We start from the raw sequence: 17,902 nt of genomic DNA, 5'->3' as shown, positions 1-17,902 counted from the left end.
TAAGATGATTCAAGCTTGCAAGCTAAATAAATAACTTCTGTTTACGTGCGAATCCGTCTCAACTTTTATTGAGGCCAGACTGACAGAGAAAGAAATTTGGAGATCAACAGGTGGGGGATGCGAACGGACTGGCCATCCGACGCCCCCCCGACATCTGGCGCTGCCAGTCCTGGAGGCCCATGCTGGTATCGACAGGGGTCTGCAGGTTTGCAGCCATGGAGCCCAGGGGGTTGGCAAACCTTGTCTGTGACTGTGCAACGCCAGCTCGCACATGGCCACTGACGCCGATGCCCTCAGCGATGGCCTGCTGAGACTGGGCCATGGACTGCTGAGACTGGGCTATGGCCTGCTGAGACTGGGCCATGGCCTGCAGAGACTGGGCCATGGCCTGCAGAGACTGGGCCATGGCGTTGAGCGCCTCTGCCATCTGGCGCTGGCACTGTCTCATGGCCTCCTGTGAGAGGGCAGCCATGTCCTGGGCCACAGACGCCGCCTGCACGGAAAGCCCCAGGCCTCGCAAACCGTTCCCCATGTCTGACACCGTCGCACCCATTGCCTCCACCGCGGACGCCACCCGTGCGGTGTCGGCCTGGGTGGCACGCATGACCGGCACGACTCCCAGCTCCTGGACGCGGGTGGACTCCTCCACCTGCGACTGCAGCCGCCGCAAGCCGCCCGTCACCCTCTTCGCTCGTCTCCGGGTCGGTGGTTGCATCGGATCTATGTGTGGGTGTGGTAACTCCAGGAACCCGGGATCCATCTGGGCGGCAGATGTTCGCTTGGACTGGGCTGCCCTCCGACCGCCCGGCCCCTCTGCTGCTCCTACCTCCACCTGCTGTACCGGAACGGCTGTGTTGTGCGCACCAGTGAGTGTACCAGACGCCTCATCACTAAAGTGCCCAACCGAGGTGAGTGTTTCTGCGATGGTGGAGGGTGTTGGTGACAGCAGTGGCGTTGTGTCGTGCTCTTCGTCCCACTCTGAGTCCATGGCACTTTGGGGAGGGGGTTCGTCTCCACCCATCCACTCTGTGTCACTGTCCGGTATTTTGTCTTCCTGGGTAGTGCTGTTCCGGGTAGGGGTGTCCCGGGTAGGGGTGCCCTGGGTAGTGGTGTCCTGGGTAGTGGTGTCCTGGGTAGTGGTGTCCTGGCTCGGCTGTGACGGGGGCCTGTGGCTGCCCCTCTCGTCGCTGGGTGGCACACGCCTGCGTCGTCGCACCCGCACGTGACAGGGGCGTCGTTTCCCTGTTGCTCCAGGTCTCTCCGTCTCCCGTGGTCTCCAAGGGACATCCTGCGGGCGTCGCATGCCCGAGGGTCTGGGTCTCTCCGTCTCCCGTGGTGTGCGAGGGGCATCCTGCGGGCGTCGCATGCCGGAGGGTCCGGGTCTATCCGTCTCCCGTGGTGTGCGAGGGGCATCCTGCGGGCGTCGCATGCCGGAGGGTCCGGGTCTATCCGTCTCCCGTGGTGTGCGAGGGGCATCCTGCGGGCGTCGCATGCCGGAGGGTCTGGGTCTATCCGTCCCCGTTGTGTGCGAGGGGCATCCTGCGGGCGTCGCATGCCGGAGGGTCTTGGTCTCGCCTTCTCCCGTGGTGTGCGAGGGGCATCCTGCGGGCGTCGCATGCCGGAGGGTCCGGGTCTCTCCGTCTCCCGTGGTGTGCGAGGGGCATCCTGCGGGCGTCGCATGCCGGAGGGTCCGGGTCTCTCCGTCTCCCGTGGCCTCCGAGGGGCATCCTGCGGGCGGTCTGCATCTGCGGGGATGGGTGCCTCGACGTTTGCTCCTGCGATACACAATGAAGCATGCATGGTTAGACACGCGGGCAGTGATCAGGTGGTATGGGGGAGGGGGATATAGGGGAGGGGGGATATGGGGACGGGCTGTCGGTGGCTCACTTGCTATTACGCCCCCGACCTCTGCATCAGCAACCTCCCGGTCCTCAGGTCCGCCAGCCAGTTCCAGGGCCCTTTCCTCGTGTTCGGTCAGTGGCCTCTCATCAGCGGGCCCTCCTCCAGTCCTCACATGCTCCCTATTGTTCTGTGCGCGCTTCTTCTGTGGCGGGGGTGGGGTGGGGCTGGTGGCAGGGGTAAAAGGCAGCAGTGTTAGGCAGGTATATGAATGCACGCCATCGGTTGCGCGTGTATTGCAGAGGTTAAGGTTAGGGCTGGATTCACTTGGGGATATGGGGGATATGGGGAGGGTGGATATGGGGGAGGGGGGGTTATGGGGGATATGGGGGAGGGGAGATATGGGGAGGCGGGATATGGGGGAGGGGGGATATTGGGGAGGGTGGATATGGGGGAGGGGAGATATGGGGGAGGGGGGATATGGGGGAGGGGGGATATGGGGGAGTGGGATATGGGGGATATGGGGGAGAGGGGATATGGGGAATATGGGGGAGGGGGATAAGGGGGGGGATATGGGGGAGGGGGGATATGGGGGCTATGGGGAGGGGGGATATAGGGGAGGGGGGATATGGGGAGGGGGGATATGGGGGAGGGGGGAATATGGGGGAGGGGGGATATGGGGAGGGGGGATATGGGGAGGGGGGATATGGGGAGGGGGGATATGGGGGAGGGGGATATGGGGGAGGGGGGATATGGGGGATTATGGGGGAGGGGGGATATGGGGGAGGGGGATATGGGGAGGGGATATGGGGGAGGGGGGTATTGCGGAGAGGGCATATGGGGGATATGGGGAGGGGGATTTGGGGGGTATGGGGGAGGGGGATATGGGGATATGGGGACGGGGGATATGGGGGAGGGGGGATATGGGGAGGGGGATATGGGGGAGGGGGGATATGGGGGAGGGGGATATGGGGGAGGGGGGATATGGGGGATATGGGGGAGGGGGGATATGGGGGATATGGGGGAGTGGGGATATGGGGGATATGGGGGAGGGGGAGGGGGGATATGGGGGATATGGGGAGGGGGATATGGGGGATATCGGGGAGGGGGATATCGGGGATATGGGGAGGGGGGATATGGGGGAGAGGGGATATGGGGGAGGGGGGATATGGGGGAGGGGGGATATGGGGGAGGGGGGATATGGGGGAGGGGGGATATGGGGGAGGGGGGATATGGATATCGGGCGGGGGGAGGCTCACCCTGCCTGCTCTGACGAGGTCGTTCACCTTCTTGTGGCACTGGGTGCCTGTCCGTGGTCTCAGGGCCACAGCGGTGACGGCCTCTGCCACCTCCCTCCACAGACGCCGGCTGTGGCGTGGGGCAACTCTGCAGCCGTGCCTGGGATACAGGGCCTCCCTCCTCTGCTCCACTGCGTCCAGGAGCGCCTCCACATCGCGTGACTCGAACCTCGGGGCTGAGCGGCGGCCAGCTATCCAGTCGGGTGTTCCGGTCATGTGTTCCGGTCGGGTGGGGGGGAGCAGCGCGTCGCTATGAGCCGTCAAGCCGTGCGGCGTGTATGACGCTGCACGGCGTGAACCACGTGAGCAAGTGCGGATCCCGTCACGTCGCTGCTTGCCTATTTCGGGCTGGAGACTTCGCAACGATTTTTCCGGCGTGACGCAAGTCAGATTTGCGCCGTTTTTTGTGCCGATCGGCGGACTTTACGCCGTTAACGGAGAATTTCGCCCAAGATGTGAAATCAGGACTGGTTTAAGAAACAGCAAGGGGCAGGACACATTGGTCAGAGTTGTTTGTAGCCCACAAAACAGTCATGGTGATGTCGGGCATCATAAGACCATAAGACAGAGGAGCAGAATTAGGCCACTCGGCCCATCGAGACGGCTCCGCCATTCAATCATGGCTGATATTTTTCTCATCCCCATTCTCCTGCCTTCTCCCCATAACCCCTGATCACCTTCTTGATCAAAAACCTATCTATCTCTGTCTTAAAGACACTCAGTGATTTGGCCTCCACAGCCTTCTGCGGCAAAGAGTTCCACAAATTCACCACAGTCTGGCTGAAGAGATTCCTCCTCATCTCTATTCTAAAAGATCGTCCCTTTCGTTTGAGATTTTGTCCTCTGCTTCTAGTTTTTCCAACAAGTGGAAACATCCTCTCCATGTCCACTCCATCCAGGCCACGTAGTGTCCTGTAAGTTTCAATAAGATCCCCCCTCATCCTTCTCAACTCCAACGAGTACAGACCCAGAGTCCTCAACCGTTCCTCATATGACAAGCTCTTCATTTCAAGGATCATTCTTGTGACCCTCCTCTGGACCCTTTCCAAGGCCAGCACATCCTTCCTTAGATACGGGGCCCAAAACTGCTCACAATACTCCAAATGGGGTCTGACCAGAGCCTTATATTGCCTCATTGCATTTGCCTTCCTAACTGTCGACTGAACCTGCATGTTAACCTTAAGAGAATTGTGAACAAGGACTCCCAAGTCCCTTTGTGCTTCTGATTTCCAAAGCATTTCCCCATTTAGAAAATAGTCTATGCCTCCATTTCTCCTTCCAAAGTGCATAACCTCACAATTTTCCACATTGTCTTCCATCTGCCACTTCTTTGCCGACTCTCCTAGCCTGACCAAGTCCTTCTGCAGCCCACCTGCTTCCTCAATACTACCTGGCCCTCTACTGATCTTTGTATCATCTGCAAACTTAGCAACAGTGCCTTCAGTTCCTTCTTCCAGATCATTAATGTATATTGTGAAAAGTTGTGGTCCCAGCACAGACCCCTGAGGTACACCACTAGTCACCGGCTGCCATCCTGAAAAATACCCCTTTACCCCACTCTCTGCGTTGTGCATGATATAAGTCAGGAAATTAGATGTGCCTGTGACAAGGTTAATAAAGTAATCATGGGTGAATTCAATCTACATGTAGACTGAGAAACCCTCATTCACATTGGAGTCGCTGTGGAAGATTATTCCTGGAATGTATTGCAAGAACGTCTTCTATACATTATTTTGAGGGACCATCTAGGGTACAGTTTTTTTTAGATCTTGCATTATGGGCAGCACGATAGCACAGTGGTTAGCACTGTCTGTGCGGAGTCTGCACGTCCTCCCCGTGTCTGAGTGGGTTTCCTCCGGGTGCTCTGGTTTCCTTTCACAGTCCAAAGATGTGCAGGTTAGGTGGATTGGCCATGCTATATTGCCCTTAGTGTCCAATAAAAAGGTTGGGCGGGGTTACTGGGTTACGGGGATAGGGTGGGTGTGTCGACTTAGGTTGGGTGCTCTTTCAAAGGGGCGGTGCAGACTCGATGGGCTGAATGGTGTCCTTCTGCACTGTAAATTCTATGATTCTATGCAATGTGAACAGACTAATTAATAATGTTGTTGTAAATTAACCATTCGGGAAGAGTGACCATAATTTTATATTAAGTTTGAAAGTGATGTCGTTCGATCTGAAGCTCAGGTCTTCAATCTAAACAAATAAACTATGGAGGTATGAGGGGGGAATTGGCAGTGCTGGACTAGAAAAATACATCAAAAAGTCTGACAGTAGATTGGCAATGACGATCATTTAAAGAATTATTACACAGTTGCAAGAAATTTCCATTATTTTGAGGCAAAAAAACCTAGCAAAAAAAGTAGTCAACCATTGCAAAAAAAGGTGAAAGATTGTATTATCACACTGTTACAATGATAGAGAGAAAAACTTGGGGTTATACATGGAAATATTGGACTTTAAGAGGACTTGAGTTGGATATTTTTTTTAATGGACACGAGACATGGAAGAGGCTGATGAACAGCCCATTATCCACGATCAGAATGGCTGCACGAGGTCTCGACAGAACAATGGGATGTCTTCCTGGGCTCCGACACAACTCAAGGTTCTTGTAAAAAACTTTCTCAGACTGATTACTTTCTCTGGAAGGCAAAGGGACATAATGACTCTCTCTTCTCAAGGTCCCTGCTGACAATAGCCGAGACAGACAAGTACACAGCAGCCCCTTGAAGTACACATCTGAGTGATAAAAGCCTGTGTGTTGGCCATTCTGTCATTTTCTCTCTCTCGGTCTGATTGTCGGTCGGTCTGTGTGCGACGCTGAGCAACAGAAGCTGGAAGCTGACCACAAACCCTGCAAAACCTACACCTCATAACTCAATGACTTCCCTATAACTTTTTATTTTGAACTGTTTCTAATCTATATGAATGAAGATACATGTGTTCCACCATTTCAACTGAGATTCTTTTCTGGTTAATTAACTTACTCAACCTTAACTCAAGAAAAGCTGGTTGAATTGGCTCCTTTTAAACAGATCTATTGGGTCTGGAAAAGGTGCTGACGGGAAGGGAACCTTGTTAGATTAAACCTTTGTTGTTCCCAGCAGAGGGTGGGTTGGATGAAGACATGGAACCAGCCTTCCCCCCTCACCCGGGTTTGTGACAATTAGCGGGTATCACAGCCGGATGGTGATGAATCGAGGGGTCTCACCCCGATCAATAACTTTTGGGGAACTCCACCTGCTGGTCATGACGACAAACAAAGCAATTCCAATCCTCATTCAGCCTGTCCATTATTTCTCTGAGGAACAGATTCAAGTTTACCAGACACCATTCATTCGATATTCCCTTGCCTTTCATTCGGAACGTGTCTAACAGATAAATGGGAATAATGCTAAAAGGACTCAATGTTTCCGGGGCTTTCTCTCCTAATTGATGCTGCCAGACCTGCTGAATATTTCCGGAATTCTCTGTTCTTGTTTCAGATTCATCACCTTTGTCTCGCAGGTGATCCTCTGACCATATATCTGCCCCATCACTGACACAGGGCAGCACGGTAGCACAAGTGGATAGCACTGTGGCATCACAGCTCCAGGGTCCCAGGTTCGATTCCCCGGTGGGTCACTGTCTGAGCACGTTCTCCCCGTGTCTGCGTGGGTTTCCTCCGGGTGCTCCGGTTTCCTCCCACAGTCCAAAGATGTGCAGGTTAGGTTGACTGGCCATGATAAATTGCCCTTAGTGACCAAAAAGGTTAGGAGGGGTTATTGGGTTCTGGGGATAGGGTGGAAGCGAGGGCTTAAGTGGGTCGGTGCAGACTCGATGGGCTGAATGGCCTCCTTCTGCACTGTATGTTCTATGTCAAATCCCTCATGTGCTTTTCTCATACAAAATGGACCTTGTTAAATCAGGCAGAAAAGGCTCCCAATATTTGACAGTTTTGGGAAATAACTTGATATTTTTAAAACTGTAAACATTATAGAAATTAAAAGCTGTTGATTTGAGTTTGGCTCCTGTTATTGAGGACTCAGCCTGTGTTTATTGTGTGTCCCTCTGTCAGTGAATGAAGATATATTTTTCCCACCCCCATCTCTACAGGACACTGTGGAGGGCCCACACTCTGCAATCACCCTTGGATCATCACAATATCACAAGGACAGTGAGGCTCCACTTTGATGCAGAAAATGGTGCTTCCCCTTTCTGGCCCGGTTTGCACTTCTTGTTCTGAGAAGGCAGGACTGAACTCTGGAAGATTAACCAATCCCATTCCCGGCAGAGAGCCTGTCCCTTTGATCGGCAGCTTGGGAGATGATGAGGATGTTCCTCACTGTATTCTGTCTGTGAAACAGAGATGGGGCTGGATTGTCCTGCGGCTAAACGCCGGCTCAAGCAGAGAATCCGCCGGAGGTTCACATCAAAAGAATCGGAGCAAACCCCTCGCCGATTCCGGTACCGGTGAGGGGCGAGCGCCGGCGCCGCCTCCAATGCCGAAAACGAATGGAGAATGGCCGCTTCCTGGGCCAAACATGCACACGGCAGACAACCTTCAGTGGTCGCGCCGTACAACATGGCGGCGCCGGTGTGCGGACCCTACCGGCCATCCGCGACCCCAAAGTCCACCCCCTGGCCACCGCCTGGCCATCCACCACCAGTCGCCCCAGGCCACGCAGAAGCCCCCCATCCAGCGACACGTGTCCCGGCCGGGTTTGGCGGTGCTGAACACAGTCTGCAGCCGGCACGCCAGGTTCACTATTTGTGGGACCACACGTGTCCCGCGGCATCGGGAATCTTCCCATCAGGCGGGGAGCACCGTGAGTGGGCCGGCCGATGAGGCGCCAATGGCAGTGCGACTGCACGTGGCGCGCGTCACGATGACTGCAGTCCGGAGGGGGCGGAGCTTGGCTGACCGGTGTCAAACCGGCGCCGGCCCCGATTTCAGCGTCGGAGCCCATTCTCCGCCCAATCGCCAAACATGATTTTGCCGTCCGGCTGCAGAGAATCCCGCCCACGGTGAGAGCACAGGCCGACATTCTACAGCTACAGTGAAGCTCATGTGTCAGCCTGGCTCAGTTTGGGGCACTTGTATCTCTCAGTCAGAAAGCGGTGGTTTTAGCTGCCTTTTCAGGAAGTGGAGCTCTCAATTAAAGCTGCCATTCTGGGAAATGAGAGAGAGAAAAGCATTGTGTCATCATTCAGATGTGTTGCTGCATTGAGACAGCGACATTGAGCTGACCGATTGGGTGATTCAGTCCAATATTAAACACTCCAAACAACAATTTTAAAATGAACAGGACACGCTCTCGATCTCCTGACCATTATTTGTCCGTCAATTAAAACCCTCACACAGCACCTGAACTGTCATTTAACACATTAATCTCTGGGGAAAGTTACTGAAATTGAATAGCTACAGGGTTTGGTGTCACAACAGAGCCAGAACTTCAAACTGATTCATTGCGTGTCGAGTAATGGAAGAGTTATATTTTGACAAATTAAATGTTATTGATGAAAGAAAATTGTTTTGTGTGTCTGCTTGTCTCAATTGGTAGAACTCAGCTCTGAATCACAACGTTAAAAACACAGCTTTTAAAAAATCTGTCGGTAGCCATTCAAATCCACCCCAAACACACCCACTTAATGTACAGATTAATTCAATCCACTCCAAACACACCCACTTAATGTACAGATTAATTCAATCCACTCCAAACACACCCACTTAATGTACAGATTAATTCAATCTACCCAAATACATCCACTTAATGTACAGATTAATTCAATCCACTCCAAACACACCCACTTAATGTCCAGACTGTCACTCAAACCCATTGTCACATTAAATGAGTAACAGAGAGGAATGGGAAAACCGAGTTTTCTGACCCGTGTTCCCAGTCTGTGTAACTCTGTGTCAGGTGCACTGAACATTCTCAATGTGGTGATAAATTCTGCTGAAACTCTCATGTCCAGTTTGAATGTTCTAACTCTAGAATTCACACAAGTTACAGGTGCAGAGACACCGCAGCACAAACCAGGGAGAGTTCTTTTAGAACAAGTTAAACTTCTCCAAACCAAACTAAAACTTGTACTTACCCCCAGAAACACAGAGTGACAGAGTCACAGCAAAAAGAGTTTTACTGATCATCTCAACAGAATAACAATCCTCTTTATCCACACCGTTTATTGCAGGTCCAGTAAATACATTGAAACACAAAGTGTCCCAGACGACAGAAGCTTGTTTAATATCCTTTTTCGCAGGAGGTAATGATGTTAAAGAGGAAGAGTGACAGAGGGTGACGTTGATGTCGTTTTCATGCGTTTCAGCAAATTTCAGGGGAACTTGATGCAGTGGATTGAAATCTGGCTGAGCTGTGGGAGACAGAGGGTGATGACAGACGGCTGCGTTAGTGACTGGAAGTCAGTGTCCAGTGGGGTACCACAGGGATCTGTGCTGGGTCTCCTATTATTCGTCATTTATATAAATGACTGAGATGACTATGTGGGGGGTCGGATCAGTAAGTTTGCGGATGACACAAAGATTGCCCGGGGGGTTAACAGTGAGGCTGAGGGTCTTGGGGTACAGGAAGATGTAGACGGGATGGTCAAATGGGGAGAAAAGTGGCAGATGGAATTTAACCCTGGAAAGTGTGAGGAGTTACACTTTGGAATGAGTAATTTGACAAGGAAATATTCAATGAATGACACCGCACTGGGAAGACCTGAGGAACAAAGAGACCTTGGCGTGTTTGTCCATAGATCTCTGCATGCAGAAGGACAGGTTAATCAGGGGGTGAAAAAGGAATACGGGACACTTGCCTTTATCAATCGTGACATAGATTACAAAAGCAGGGAGGTCATGTTGGAGTTTTCTCGAACTTTGGTGAGGCCACAGCTGGAACACTGTGTGCAGTTCTGGTCACCACATTATAGGAAGGATGTGATTGCACTGGAGGGGGTGCAGAGGAGGTTCACCAGGATGTTGCCTGGGGTAGAACAGTTCAGCGATGAAGAGAGTGAAGGGGGTGTCCTGAGATGAGACCCCTTAAAACTGAATAGCTAGGAGTAAGAGTTCAATTTAATTGTCCTGTTTCTCAGTTAAAAGTTTGTGTCTGATTGGCTGAAGCTGTCCCCACCCTAATTGCTGAGTGGCAGTTATCTGTCAATCACCTGAAGCCTGATTTAGAGGCCACGGTGTAAATCGGATTCTTCTGTTTGAAGCTTAACCTGTGTGAGTCATCTCAGTTTAGCTGGGTTCTATATAAAGAGAGGTATAAAGCGCACACTCAGTAAGCTTAGTGCACGGTGAAGTTGAGACAGCCTGAGTGAGTGAGAGAGCCCGAGTGAGGATTGGAACTTGGTCATTTGGAGCAGGGCGGTAATTCAGTGCAGAGTGGGAGGAGGCGCTTTTCCCCTTTCATTTTGTTTTCTTTCTTCTGGCTTTTCAGGAGCGGAGCGGAGACGAGTGGTTGGAGCAACGGCATCTTGGGAAGGTCAGCGGGTCGACGGTGAATCTGAGGTTCAGACTGGGAGAAACTGAAGAGTGAGGTCACAGAAGGGCTGTGATTAGATTGGCCAAGAGGGGACTTGCTAAATTTGAATCTATCTGGCAAGTAGTGGTGATTGGTCAGTAGTTTTTCTTTTCTTTTCATTTGTCTATTATTATTTCTTTTGATTTTTGGAATTGTCGTTGTATAAATGAACCTAAGATTTAAGACATGGCAGGAGATCTCAGACCCGTGTCATGCTCCTCGTGTGCGATGTGGGAGCTCAGGGTCACGTCCACTGACCTTGGCTCCTTCACGTGCAGGAAGTATGTCCAGCTTCAGCTCCTGTTAGACCCCTTGACAGCTCTGGAGCTGCGGATGGACTCACTTTGGAACATCCGCGATGCTGAGGACGTCGTGGATAGCACGTTTAGCGAGTTGGTCAGACCGTAGCTAAGAGTACTGAGGGAGATAGGAAATCGGTGACCATCTGACAGAGAAAGAGCAGGAAGGCAGTGCAGGGGTCTCCTGCGGTCCTCTCCCTCCAAAACAGGTGTACCGATTTGGATACTGTTGGGGGAGATGGCTCACCAGGGGAAGGCAGAAGTAGCCAGGGTCATGGCACCGTGGCTGGCTCTGCTGCGCAGGGCCGCAGGAAGAAGAATGGCAGGGCTATAGTGACAGGGGACTCAATGGTAAGGGGGTAGTTTCTGCAGACGCAAACGAGACTCCAGGAAGGTATGTTGCCTCCCAGGTGAAAGTTTCCTGGATGTCTCAGAGCGGCTGCAGGACATTCCAAAGGAGGAGGGTGAACAGCCAGTTGTCGTGGTGCATATAGGCACCAATGATATAGGTAGAAAATGGGATAAGGTCCTACATGCTGAATTTAGGGAGTTAAGAAATAAACTAAAAAGTAGGACCTCAAAGGTTGTAATCTCGGGATTGCTACCAGTGCCATGTGCTAGTCAGAGTAGGAATGACAGGATAGGCAGGGTGAATGTGTGGCTTGAGAGATAGTGCAGGAGGGAGGGATTCAGATTTTTGGGACATTGGAACCGGTCCTGGGGGGGTTCTGGGGGAGGTGGGACAATTATAAATTGGACGGTCTATACCTGGGCAGACTGGAACCGAAGTCCTGGGGGGGTTTTTTGCTCGTGCTGTTGGGAAGGGTTTAAACTAATGTGGCAGGGGGATGGGAACCGATGCAGGAGGTCAGAGGGTAATAAAGCGAGGATTGAAACAAAAGTCAGTCAGGAGAAAAGTGGAAGGCAGATAAACAGATTGAACTCCATTTATTTCAATGCAAGAGGCCTAACGGGCAAGGCAGATGGACTCAGGGCATGGATAGGTACATGGGACTGGGATATTATAGCTGTTACTGAAACATGGCTAAAGGAGGGGCAGGACTGGCAGCTCAATGTTCTGGGGTACAGATGCTGTAGGAAAGATAGAACAGGAGAAAAGAGAGGAGGGGGAATTGTGTTTTTGATTAGGGTCAGTATCACGGCAGTACAGAGAGAGGATATATCCGAGGGTTCGCCCACTGAGTCTATATGGGTAGAACTGAAAAATAAGAAGGGTGAGATCACTTTGATAGGACTGTACTATAGGCCCCCAAATAATCAGCAGGATATTGAGGGGGCAATATGTAAAGAGATTACAGATAGCTGCCGGAATAACAGGGTGGGAATAGTTGGGGACTTTAACTTTCCCAACATTAACTGGGGCAGCCATAGCATGAGGGGTTTGGATGGAGAGAAATTTGTCGAGTGTATTCAGGAAGAATTCCTCTTTCAATATGTGGATGGCCCAATCAGAGAGGGGGCAAAACATGACCTCCTCTTGGGGAATAAGGAAGGGCAGATGACGGAAGTGATAGTGAGGGATCACTTTGGGACCAGTGACCATAATTCCATTATCTGAGGAGGGCTCAGAAACCATCCAACTGTTTTTTAAAGGAAAAAATTATATCCGCCTCTGCCACTGCCTCTGGCAGCTCGTTCCAGATCCTCACCACCCTCCGTGTGAAGAAATTTCCCCTCTGGTCTCTTTTGTATCTCTCCCCTCTCACCCTAAACCTATGCCCTCTAGTTTGAGACTCCTCTACCTTTGGAAAAAGATGTTGACTATCTACCTTATCGATGCTCCTCATTATTTTATAGACTTCTATAAGAGCACCCCTAATCCTCCTACGCTCCAGGGAAAAAAGTCCCAGCCTATCCAGCCTCTCCTTATAACTCAGACCATCAAGTCCTGGTAGTATCCTCGTAAATCTCTTCTGCACTTTTTCTAGTTTAACAATATCCTTCCTATAATAGGGTGATCAGAACTGAACACAGTATTCCATGTGTGGCCTCACTAATGTCTTGTACAACTTCAATAAGACGTCCCAACTCCTGTATTCTATCCCCGTAGCTGAAGAGCATCAGTACAAGTTTGCATTTAACAGTGAACATAGAACATAGAAAATACAGCACAGAACAGGCCCTTCGGCCCACGATGTTGTGCCGAACTTTTTTCCTAGGTTAAGAAGAAATCAATCTACACCCCATCATTCTACCGTAATCCATGTACCTATCCAATAGCTTCTTGAAAATCCCTAATGTTTCCGACTCAACTACTTCCACAGGCAGTGCATTCCATGCCCCCACTATTCTCTGGGTAAAGAACCTACATCTGACATCCACCCTATATTTTCCACCATTCACCTTAAATTTATGTCCTCTTGTCATGGTTTGTTCCACCTGAGGAAAAAGTCTCTGACTCTCTACTCTATCTATTCCCATGATCATCTTATAAACCTCTATCAAGTCGCCCCTCATTCTTCTCCGTTCTAATGAGAAAAGGCCTAGCACCCTCAACCTTTCCTCGTAAGACCTACTCTCCATTCCAGGCAACATCCTGGTAAATCTCCTTTGCACCTTTTCCAAAGCTTCCACATCCTTCCTAAAATGAGGCAACTAGAACTGCACACAGTACTCCAAATGTGGTCTTACCAAAGTTTTGTACAGCTGCATCATCACCTCACAGCTCTTAAATTCAATCACTCTGCTAATGAACGCGTGCACACCATAGGCCTTCTGCCACAGCTCTATCTACTTGAGTGGCAACTTTCAAAGATCTATGAACATAGACCCCAAGATCTCTCTGCTCCTCCACATTGCCAAGAACCCTACTGTTAACCCTGTATTCCGCATTCATATTTGTCCTTCCAAAATGGACAACCTCACACTTTTCAGGATTAAACTCCATCTGCCACTTCTCAGCCCAGCTCTGCATCCTATCTGTGTCCCTTTGCAGCCGACAACAGCCCTCACTGTCCACAACTCCACCAATCTTCGTATCGTCTGCAAATTTACTGACCCACCCTTCAACTCCCTCATCCAAGTCATTAATGAAAATCACAAACAGCAGAGGACCCAGAACTGATCCCTATGGTATGCCACTGGTAACTGGGCTCCAGGCTGAATCCACCACCACTCTCTGACTTCTATCGGTTAGCCAGTTCATTATCCAACTGGCCAACTTCCCCACTATCCTCTGCCTCCTTACTTTCTGCAGAAGCCTACCATGGGGAACCTTATTAAATGCCTTACTAAAATCCATGTACACTGCATCCACTGCTTTACCTTGATCCATGTGCTTGGTCACCTCCTCAAAGAATTCAATAAGACTTGTGAGGCAAGACCTACCCCTCACAAATCCGTGCTGACTATCCCTAATCAAGCAGTGTCTTTCCAGATGCTCAGAAATCCTATCCCTCAGTACCCTTTCCATTACTTGAGGGGAGGCCATATTGGATTTGGTACTTGGTAATGAACCAGGGCAAGTGATAGATTTTTTAGTGAGGGAGAATTTTGGAGTTAGTGACCACAATTCTGTGACTTTCACTTTAGTAATGGAGAAGAATAGGTGCGTGCAACAGGGCAAACTTTACAATTGAGGGAAGGGTACATACGATGTTGTCAGGCAAGAACTGAAGTGCATAAGTTGGGAACATTGGCTGTCAGGGAAGGACACAAGTGAAATGTGGAACTTGTTCAAGGAACAGAAACTATGTGTCCTTGATATGTATGTCCCTGTCAGGCAGGGAAGAATTGGTCGAGGATACTTATGTAAGGCTGAGGAAACAAGGTTCTGACAGGGTGCTGGAGGATACAAGATAGCCAGAAGGGAACTGAAGAAAGGAATTAGGAGAGCTATTGTGTTAGAAAAGCTTCCTGGACACACTGCATATTGTGTTAGAAAAGCTTCCTGGACACACTGCACAAACACCACCCCATCCAAACTATTTGATCTAAAGAGTTTCCACTCAATATTTGGGAAGTTGATACATGGGGAATCAACTTTACATGGGGAACGGGCAGTACTCCTGGACCTACTTACCACATGGGTACCACAATAGCCCAGTGATATTTCACAAGAACATGGCCCAGATAATCAACCCCCTACACTGTGTCGGGACCACCGTTTTACAATATGGAGATGATATTTGAACAGCCTCAGACAGTTCAGTATCGCACTGCCTGTGTCCTCCACCAGGTGGCGGAGGCGGTACCGGACACTGGACTTCAACTGAATCCAAATAAGGCACAGCTCGGACAGAGTCAGGTGATATACTTCGGACATATTATAGCTCAGGGAAAGAAAGAAATCCCGGAAGACAGGAAGAAAGCCACGCTCTGCATGCAGAGACCCCGCACAGTGAAAGGGGTCAGACAAGTGCTGGGATTATTTAACTGTTGCAGGAACTTTGTGGAGGGATACGCAGCCATTGCGAAACCCCGACAGGATTTAGCAAAGGGGGGAAGGGCTAACAAAGACAAGATAGAGTGGGGGGAGGAGGAGGTGTAGGCTTTTTCCAATCTAAGATAAGCGATGGTGAAGACGCCCGCCCTGGGGTTCCTGGACCTCAGTAAGCCATTCCACATCTTCTGCCAGGAGGATAGTGGAATGCAGGCCGCTGTAGTAGCCCAGAGGCATGGGGATAGGTTAGGACCAGTGGGACATTACTCTGCCCAAATGGATGCGGTAACCGCAGGCATGCACCGATGTGTGCGGGCCTCGGCCTGCGCTTCATGGGCAATAAATGCATCAGAACCCATCACACTGATGGGTAAAATAATCCCCCATATCGGATTGGATTGGATTGGATTGTTTATTGTCACGTGTACCGAGGTACAGCGAAAAATATTTTTCTGCGAGCAGCTCAACATCATTAAGTAAATGAAAAGAAAAGGGATAAAATAAAATACATAACAGGGCAACACAATGTAACTAGATAACGCCGGCATCGGGTGAAGCATACACGGGTGTAGTGTTAATCAGGCCAGTCCATAAGAGGGTTGTTTAGGAGTCTGGTAACAGTGGGAAAGAATCTGTTTTTGTGCCCTCATACTCGTGTTCAACTCTTAGAGACTGGAAGACTGAAGGGTGTCTCAGATCGTAGACGCTCAAAGTGGGAAGCTAATCTCTTACGTGGGGACAAACATGTGGAAATCTGTAAAGATATGAGGGAATATCCTGCAATAGGCTTAACGATACAAGGAATGAAGCATGAAAGCCTTGTGGGAGTAGAGGAGGACACTTGTGGAGGCTTGACAGAAGAGCCACTAGCGGGAGAGGGAGTGAGCGGATTATATGTGGATGGAGCAAGGAAGTTGTTATGGGCCAGGGTTTAGAGAACCCCAAAGTGTATCATGGAGTTCACCTGACCCACAACTTTTAATAGATTGTGGTATGGGGAGCACACGGCTCACTCTGCAGGAGTGGCACAGCAGAAATGGAAAAGTATTTTTTAAAGCAAAACAATGTTTATTCTATGAATTCAAGTTAACCTTTTTGAAACATGCAGTGAACACCTTAGCAACCATCAATTCAAATACAACCCCCAAATAATACAACATTAAGTAATCCTTAATATCTTCCCAAACAAAATCCAGAAGACAAAAGAAACACCTTTTAACAGAAGCACATCAGGTTTACATTCACGACTGAGAACATTTATAATTCTGAATTCACCAAATGATCAAGAGATAGTCTTTTGATGGCAGAGAGATCAACAGTACACCTGCTCTGGCTTCAGCTCCAACACCGAAAACGAAACTAAATCACACCCTGCAGCAACAGCCTAAAATGAAAGTAAAAAGCTGACAGACAGCCCAGCTCCACCCACTCTCTGACATCACTGCAGTAGTAAACACACATTTCTTAAAGGTACTCTCACTACAGATATTTATATACACACCCATTTATAAATACCCATTTCTTAAAGGTACTCTCACATGACAAAGTATATAGGTGGAGAGCCCCGTGCGTCATGGGCTGGAGTGGAGAGTGAAGGTGAGTTGATTGCGGCAGACAGATCCTCGGGAACCACTCAGCACAAACTGCTGAATTAATAGCTTTAACGAAGGCCCTGGAAGGGGCAAAGGAAAGCGAATCAATGTGTACACTGACATTATGTACACTTTTGGTGTAGTTCATCATTATGTGACAGCTTGGAGTAGGCGAGGGATTGTGACCTCCAGTGGAGGACACATACTGCATGAGTATTTAATCAAGGCCTTGATCCTGGCCGCCCGACAGCCCTTAGAAGCAGCCGTGATTAAGGTCAAAGCCCATCGGAGAATTGAGAATTACGCACAGTAAGGTAATAGTTGGGCCGACCAGGCAGCGGAAGACCTGTTAGAGCAGGAACGGGTGGAAATGCAGACTCCAGGAATAGCAGCCGTGAAGGCCACAGACAATGCCGATATTGATGGAAGGCAGGTGCGAGAACAAGCACCAGAGGAGGAAAAGGGTGGCGAAATAACCGGGGACGGATAGACCATGATGGAATATGGAGGAGAGAGGGAAAGGTAATAGCCCCTGAGGCCGTGCAACAATCCCTGTTAGACATATACCATGGACAGGCGCACAGAGGGAGAGACAATATGATCAAACTATTAAAGGAATGTTGGTGGTGGAAGGGAATGGCCAGGGATGTGACCAAATTCTGCCAGCGATGAACACAGTGCACCCTGGTGGAAGCAGGCCGTCCCTGCAGGATAAAAATGGGAAGTCAGCCCCGGCCCAAGGGACCATGGGAAAAGTTGCAACTAGATTTTAAATTTTACTGGACCTTAGCCTCAGGTACAGGGTAGAACATACCGTTTGGTGATCGTAGATCAATCCACCCGGTGGCTGGAAGCATTCCCGTGTAAGGACACCACCGCTAGTACCGTGGCTTTGATATTGGCTAATGGAATAATACCAAGGTGGGGGGGGGGGGGGGGTGCCCCTCAAACTGGATCC

General features: G+C 50.2%; 1 protein-coding gene across 1 annotated transcript in view; it reads right to left on the bottom strand.

Moving 5' to 3' along the window:
* Positions 1-17,801, bottom strand: part of LOC140424747 (uncharacterized) — a 140,218-nt gene extending 122,417 nt beyond the window's left edge. Inside the window, exons 1-2 of the mRNA XM_072508156.1 lie at positions 17,759-17,801; positions 9,216-9,491 (exon numbers count right to left, since the gene is read on the bottom strand). Coding sequence (XP_072364257.1) covers positions 9,216-9,491; positions 17,759-17,801 — 319 coding nt within the window. The remainder of the gene's footprint in view (positions 1-9,215; positions 9,492-17,758) is intronic.
* Between the last annotated feature and the right edge of the window lie 101 nt (positions 17,802-17,902).

This window comes from Scyliorhinus torazame, chromosome 1 (assembly GCF_047496885.1).
Source record: "Scyliorhinus torazame isolate Kashiwa2021f chromosome 1, sScyTor2.1, whole genome shotgun sequence".
In the NCBI taxonomy this organism is placed as follows: domain Eukaryota; kingdom Metazoa; phylum Chordata; class Chondrichthyes; order Carcharhiniformes; family Scyliorhinidae; genus Scyliorhinus; species Scyliorhinus torazame.
Note: the sequence above shows the minus strand (reverse complement) of the source record. Positions and strands in the feature narration are given on the sequence as shown.